The sequence below is a fragment of the Cydia splendana genome, chromosome 13 (genome assembly GCF_910591565.1).
Source record: "Cydia splendana chromosome 13, ilCydSple1.2, whole genome shotgun sequence".
In the NCBI taxonomy this organism is placed as follows: Eukaryota; Metazoa; Arthropoda; class Insecta; order Lepidoptera; family Tortricidae; genus Cydia; species Cydia splendana.
The window spans coordinates 20,686,991-20,695,054 of record NC_085972.1 but is presented as its reverse complement, the minus strand read 5'-3'; the positions used below and the strand labels follow the sequence as shown (position 1 = coordinate 20,695,054).

At 45.0% G+C, this 8,064-nt stretch overlaps 1 protein-coding gene across 1 annotated transcript; it reads left to right on the top strand.

The window, feature by feature from the left end:
- Window positions 1–451: 451 nt before the first annotated feature.
- LOC134796521 (uncharacterized) lies at window positions 452–4,039 on the top strand. The gene has a single exon (XM_063768708.1). The coding sequence runs from the start codon at window positions 452–454 to the stop codon at window positions 4,037–4,039; it is 3,588 nt and encodes a 1,195-aa protein (XP_063624778.1).
- Window positions 4,040–8,064: the final 4,025 nt, after the last annotated feature.

The following is an 8,064-nucleotide window of genomic DNA, read 5'->3' as shown; positions in this document are numbered from 1 at the left end:
CTGCAAGTCAAAGCAGCGGTGTGAGCAGTGTCGTTTCTCCCACCATACGCTGTTACATTTCAATAATGCAAATGTGCCTGCCTCCCCGGCTGTGGATGTAAATAGCTCGAAGCATCCGTCTGACACATCTAATCCGCTGGTAATGGTGGCAAGTAATGTTGCGGCCTCTTCTTTGTTTGCAACTGCCAAGGTTTTGGTGAAGAATGCCCATGGCGGCTTGGTAGAGGTAAGGGCTTTGCTCCACTGTGCCAGTGCTTGCAATTTTGTAAGCGAGGCATGTGCAAAGAAGCTTGGTCTCCGGGCAGAATATGGAAAGCATGTCGTGACTGGTATTGGTGAAGTGGTGTCTAGGCCCGGTGGCACATTGTCATGTACCGTCTCGTCCAGGCTTGGAAATTCTGATACCGCTATTTCAGTAGAGGCTTATTTGTTGCCAAAAATTTGTCCGGAAATGCCAACGGATCATGTTGATGTCTCATCATGGCGCCATATCAGGGGCTTAGAGTTGGCTGACCCTCATTGGCACATTCCAGGACCTGTTGACTTGCTCCTGAACGTTAACATTCTCGCTTCTTCGTTGCGCCCTGGGTTAACCCATGGGGCCCCTGGCCAGGCGACTGCCCTCAACACCATTTTCGGGTGGATTTTGATGGGTGACGCAGGCGACTGTGCTACGGACATTTGTCGTCCTCGGTTCCGTGGTAACAATTGTCAACTGGTCGTGGGCAGGTTATCGATTGACGACTCTATTAAGAGGTTTTGGGAGTTGGAAGATGTCAGCTCTCCGAACACCGTCATTTTGTCGAAGGAGGATCAGCTGTGCGAAGAATATTTTCTCGCTAACTTTCGTCGCACAGAAGAAGGTAGATTTGTCGTTCCTCTACCTTTCGCTGACCATTCCAATAAACCCACCTTTTCGGGCTCTCGAGCCATCGCTCTCAAGAGATTTTCGTCGCTGGAGCGGAAGTTACTGAGTAACTCCGACTTCTATAGAAACTATGTAGCCTTTATGAAGGACTACGAAAGCTGTCGCCACCTTGAGGAGTGTGACCCTCCGGGGGTGGATGTGGGGAAGTTCTTCTACATTCCCCACCATGGAGTATTGAGGCCCTCGTCAACCAGTACTCCTCTCCGGGTCGTTTTTGACGCCAGTGCCAAGGACAAGCGAGGTATCTCGCTAAATGATGCGCTACTGCCAGGCCAGAAGCTGCAAAACAACATTTTCCACTTGCTCCTTCGTTTTCGGTGGCATAATGTTGTATTCACGGCCGACGTCAAGCAAATGTATAGACAAATTTTAGTGTCCCCGGAAGATGCTGAATATCAGCGTATCCTGTGGCGTCCGTCTGTCAATGAGCCTGTCCGGGACTATCGGCTGCTGACCGTTACTTACGGCGTTTCGTCCGCTCCTTACCAAGCTCTCCGCACCATTGCCCAGTTGGCGAGGGAATCGAGGGAAGAATATCCTTCTGGTTCAGCAGTTTTAGACCGCGACATCTATGTCGACGACGTGGTATCTGGAGCGCATTCTGTCGAACAAGCACGGAAGCTTCGTTCGGAGTTGTCGACGATATTAGCTTCTGGCGGTTTCCATTTGCGGAAGTGGACGTCGAACCACCAGGAGTTCTTCGACGGTGTCCCCTCCTCAGACTTGTATTCTGAGGACTTTCGGGAGTTCAACTCCATTGGGGACATCTCTCTAAAAATTCTTGGCCTCTCGTGGTTACCTCAGGCGGACGACTTCACCTTTCAAGTCGCTGTCGAAGATCGTCGGTGCACTAAACGTACCATCCTCTCAGAGATTGCTCGGATCTTTGACCCTCTGGGCTTGCTCTCACCTGTGACGTTCTTCGCGAAGTACCTCATGCAGCTGCTGTGGGTCTCAGGTGTCTCATGGGACGACGACGCGCCAGAGAACCTTGCATCCGAATGGCGAGAGTACAAAGCGCAGCTGCCCTCTCTGAAGTCTGTGTCGGTCCCGCGTCGTATGGTCAAGGACTTCGTTTCGCTCGAAGTTCACGGGTTCTGCGATGCCTCAGAGCGAGGGTTTTGCGCGGTGGTTTACGTCCGAACGACAGGCGAGGACGGAACGCAGTACGTCCAGTTGGTCTGTGGTAAATCGAGAGTGGCACCCCTGCGTAAGTTGTCGATACCGCGTCTGGAGTTGCTGGCCGCGGTACTGCTTACAGACCTGGTGGAGTCGGTCGCAACAGCTCTGGAGCCTCTCCACAAAATCGATAAGGTACAGGCGTGGTCTGACTCTAGCGTTGCGTTGACTTGGATAAAGTCTTGCCCTTCAAAGTGGAAAACTTTCGTGGCTAACCGCGTGAGCCACATTCAGGAAATTATTCCTCCCGATTGTTGGCGACACGTGAGGACTGGCGACAACCCAGCCGACTGTGGGTCGCGGGGGCTCTTGCCGGACGACCTGGTCCACCATAGTAACTGGTGGAAGGGTCCATCTTGGCTCGTGCTGGACAAGCCTGACTGGCCTAAGTCAACGTTGTTAGTCGACGTGGATGTTCTACATGAAGAGCGTAAGGTGACAGTCCTCACTGTCTCAGTGCAGGAGACGTGGACAGACAACCTTATGACTAAGTTCTCGGCACTGACGACACTCCAACGTGTCCTCGCCTATTGTCTTCGTTTCGTGCACAACGTGAGAAATCGAAAGACGCCCAACAACTTGTTGGACGGCCCTTTAACACCCCTGGAGATTAAACAGGCGCTCATGTTCCTCGTGCGTTCTGTTCAACAACACCACTTTGCTTCGGAGATCGAGAAAGTGAAAAACAATCTTTTGAACTCTCTCCCGAAGGCATTTAAGAAATTGTCTCCATTCCTCGATGACGCGGGTCTCTTGAGGGTGGGCGGACGCCTGTCGCGAGCTTCTCTCGAATTCGATGTTAAACATCCCCTGTTGCTACCTCGCGACGATCGTCTTACCTCCCTCTTGATCGACGAGTACCATAAGCGTTTCATGCACCCAGGCGTCCAAACGCTTCATAATTTGCTGGCGCAGCATTTCTGGATACTGTCCCCAAAGCGAGCTATCCACGCAGTCACGTCAAAATGCATGAAATGCTTCCGTGTTCGACCACTCGGTACTCCTGCGCCGTTCATGGGCGACTTGCCGTCTTATCGGGTAGCCCAGCTCAAAGCGTTCTTGAGTGCTGCTGTCGACTTCGGTGGACCTTTTGACATAGCTCTGGGTCGCGGGCGAGGCAATAAGACCTACAAGGGTTACATTTGCGTTTTCGTGTGCACCTCGACGAAGGCTGTACACACGGAGCTCGTCACTGAGCTGTCCTCAGACGCGTTTCTCGCCGCGCTTCGCCGCTTCGTCGCGCGTCGTGGTCGGTGTAATCGGTTGGTGTCCGACCAGGGGAAGAATTTTGTCGGTGCGAGCAATATTCTGCAACGTCTCGTAGGAGATGCTGCTACGCATAGCGAGATTAAATTCGAGTTTAATCCGCCAGGCAGCCCTCACTTCTCAGGTCTCGCTGAGGCCGGTATCAAGGCTGTCAAAACACATTTAGCTCGAGTCATCGGTAGCCAGAGGTTGACGTACGAGGAGTTCCTAACAATCTTGACTCAGGTTGAGGCTCTTCTTAATTCAAGACCCCTGACTCCTCTTAGTACCGATCCTAATGACTTATCGGCCCTCACTCCGGGCCATTTTCTCACGACGGAGCCCTTACCTGTCGTACCCGAGGAAGATCTCTCGGATGTTCGGCTGGGCCCACTTCAACGGTGGAAGTTGCTGCAGAAAATGCACCAAGACTTTTGGACCAAGTGGTCAAAAGAATACATGCATACTCTGCAGCAGCGAATGAAGTGGCACGACAAACAAACCGACGTCCAAATCGGTACTCTCGTGCTCGTAGTCAACGAGCAGACAGGGCCCATGAAGTGGCCTCTGGGTCGCATTGTCGACACTCATCCCGGGTCCGACGGGATTTGTCGTGTGGTGACGGTGCGCACAGCTACCGGACTGTACAAACGACCCGTGGTCAAGCTGTGCCCCTTACCCGTTTAATCGCTCTTCGAGCGCTACCATTGTGTCGTCTATTTTTGTATAGTCTTAGTATTATTTTTTCTAAGTTTACTTCTATCGTCTTTGTTTTCGTCTAGTCAAAATACTAGTGTATTTTGGTGGGCGGAATGTTCAATTATGCCATTCGTACCTTTAGAATAGTTGTTGCGTTCACTGTGGCAACACTTTGTCACAGTTAAAATTCAAACATTTAAAAAAAAATAAACTGTTGCTCTGTCATACAGTTGACAGAGCCAGTGTGTCAAAAACCTACCACCAGTTCACATCTACTCTCGTTGCTCTCGCTTATTTTCGCACTTTATTCAAAGCACTACTACCATTTAGGACATTAATTCATTAGTATCAGTGTTGTGTACCGGAGGAAGCCGAACTCATCCGTGGAAGGGAAAATCAGAGGTCTAAGTTGGGCGACTGCAGGTAACGATTTTACGCTTCCTCTAGCTTGCGACAGAAAGCCAGAATCACCACCAGCGGTCTTCAACGGTGACCAACGATTTGGCTCCCACAGTCTCCGGATCAAAGGTAACTTCGTCTACACATATACACACTTTAGTTTTAACTTTCATACTATTTATCTCGACTTATCCCAACTTTCTTGCTCCATCGGCCCTAAATTTCACCTTACTTTCGCCCCTTTTTTCGTTAAATACAGTCCACCTTCGCTATCGAACAGCTTCTTTACCTGAACTATCGGCGCGATTCGGGAAATGAATTAGAGATTCACTAGATATGAAATAGTAAAGATATGTGACGTTCCACGGCAAAAGGTACCATTGCCCCGGCTGAATATTGGAGCTGCGTTAATAATAGCGTAAGTGCCAGCCGCCATAAGGTACCTTTTGCCGTGGAACGTCACATATCTTTACTATTTCATATCTAGTGAATCTCTAATTAATTTCCCGAATCGCGCCGTGTGTCATTTACTATCTGCTCTAGTCTTCTAGACATAGTACGGCCAATGAATTTAATTTCAGAACTATTTCGTACCTTATCACAGTGACAACAGTATCTACTCGTATGAGGATAACGACTTTCATTATTGATTGTCACTGTGACAAAGTTCGAAATGGTAATGGAATTAAACTCTTTGACTGTACAATGATTTAATTACTAGCACTTGTTGTAACATCTGACATTTATATCGTAAGTTAAGTACAACCTAAACAACCAAAAGCTTTATTTAGCTTTAACCTTAAATAACTAAACAACAACCACCGCACGGCAGACGTTGACAATAATTAATTTGAAATGTGGTTTGTAAAATGTGTAAATCACACATTATAAGTTAACAATTCTGTATCCGTATTTGAATTAATTATTTCACGAGCACCTGGTACAGTCAGCTGCAGAGATAATTAACCGCCTCCCTTGTACATGAGTTTATAAAAATGGAGGGGCGGACCAACTAGATATTTCCGCACACATTTCCTGACACTGCTGATACATTTTAAGGTAAAGTACCGAGGTCCATGTGTAAGGCGTTCGAATAAATTATTAATTGGAATAAAGAAGAGTTTGTGTAATAAAGAAATTCCGAAGACAGTTCGCCATACATATGTAGGTTCTTTTTTTAGGGCAAATTTTTTTAAAGAAATGAACTACATTTTATATACGTACAAAACCAAACAACGGAACGCTGATTATATAATCATATGGACAATCAGTCAGTTATTATGCATTTGATAAACTTATCAGCTCCAGAGTTAAAGTTATTTATACAGGAACTTAAATAAACTTTGCCCACGCAAGGTATTAATTACATAGAACGATTGAATAAGTAATTAAAACTTGTTTTGGTACTAAACTTTACATTAAATACAATTAAAGAAAGGTTTAACTTAAAGTAATTAATTGTTCTGAATGAGTTTACGTCGTTCTTGACTAAAATCCTGATTACTAAGTAATTTAAGGCTCCGGTAGCTTAGAACTGTAGCTTTAAAGTTTTGTAGGAATTCATTAAATACAGAATAATTCATGAGCGTGCAGGACCAACTTTACTCTACACACTCATGCAAAGTGTAAATGGATCAATGGACCATTCACGCCAACGGACACGGACGCGGACGGAACGGATGGAACGGACGCCAATCCAAACTTCCATTCAGATATCAAAATGATGTCAATTTGATATCATTCCCCCGTGCGTTTTGCTCGCGCCAATACATTAAGGCTCGCTCCACACTCGTGCGCGAATCGCGGGCGCGAAGCCGCGAACGCGAGTGTGGAGTCGAGTTCGCAAGATCTGCGGTGTGTGGAGCGGGCTTAACGAACAAGTAAACGTGAAATAGCAAAATAATCAATATGATATCAGAATATATTCGAATTGGCCTTCATAAGAAAACATTTTTGATTAATTCTTTTTTACCGTAATAAGGCTATTCATTATTCCATTTAAACAGCAGTCAAATATTTGTTTTTTATATTTTATCGCTCTCTTTTACTTCTTGCGTAAACAGTACCAATCTTGAATTATTTGTGTAAAAGAATTTAAAACAAATATTTGAGAAAGTTATCTGGATATTACATCAAGAAAAACAGTCCGTCGTACGTAAAAATAAAAATTATTACAGAACTGATTCGTTGAAATTTATAACAAAAGATTAATTCGAATTGCTGATAATATTAGGTACCTACTTTTATTTATTAATTCAGAATCTCTTCAAAACAGATACAATTTGAGAAAATATCTAACTTGATCAAAGCAACACACTTATCAAACAATGTCACTTTTTTATAATAAGTATATGTATAACGATAATACATTTCAAGCCACAGACTGATACCTACCTAATGAAGTTGTAGATAAGCAAGTAATTTATATTTGTCGAATACCGATGGTCCTAAAAGGCGGTGGGCGCGTGGGGGTAGTACCTAGATGTATTACTTCACAGCTAAACCAGTATGCTACCATTGCTACCAGTGCATGAAATAAACATTTGGACTCGTTAACCATACTAGTGCCTACTATACTTCAGTACTAAATCTTTAAAAGAACTAATTGCTATTTTTAACTCAAGGGAGCGATATGAAAGTAAAAAGAAACCGTTTAAATCTTTATTCAAGTCAAACTAGGCCGGCTTCAACCCTACATATCTGACCTGAGAAGATTTAGCCCTATATGGGACCGGCAACAAACTCAGAAGGACAAATCTTTTCAAAACAAGTTAAAACAACACATAACACGTCATTTCTTTATTTCACAAAAGTAAGCTTCTAATGAAACATAAGAAATCAAAATAACACTTGAAATAAAACACTTAGCTAAATGGTTAAAGAACGCGGGATTCTATAAGCTATCAGAATAATCCTTCAGGTATAAACCTTCAGGAACGTAGCGAGTTAGGCACGAGGTTGGCTAACGAGTACGTCCGATCTCTAGCGCGGTCCGATCAAGAAGAACTACCAGCGGCGGAGCCTCTCCGCTCCCGCCTCAGTCAAGTTGGCAAACCTGCTCGACCAGTCTATCAACATACCGACAAAAACGCCAACTCGTGCCTACGCTCACTCGAGAGAAACCTCTCGACGTTCCAAAGCCTTCTACCTGTCATCTCAGTTCAACAACACGCCAATAGATGGCGTTACTCTCTACGCAACTTTATTTCAACAATGCGCCAATAGACGGAGTTACTCTCTACACAACTTTATTTATTTTGTTACAACCAAATAATACGTAGCTCAACATTGCTAATCGATTTTATACCGGCGTCTAAAATAATGAACTATAACGCTGCAATACGTCTTTCAGGCCCCAATTTCACCACGGTGACAGGTGTGACAATTGTAAAATCACTGTTGCTGACGTCACAGGCATCCATGGGCCACGGTTACCACTTACCATCGGGCGGGCCGTATTCCTGTTTGCCACCATCATTGTATTATTAAAAAAAACTTTATTATATCGGAAAAAAACAGATATTTCTTTTGCGAAGTTTCTGACAATTGTCAAGATTTAGAAGAATTGTAGGTAATTCTTGACAGGTAATGAGTCATATGTCGGAATTTCGTGA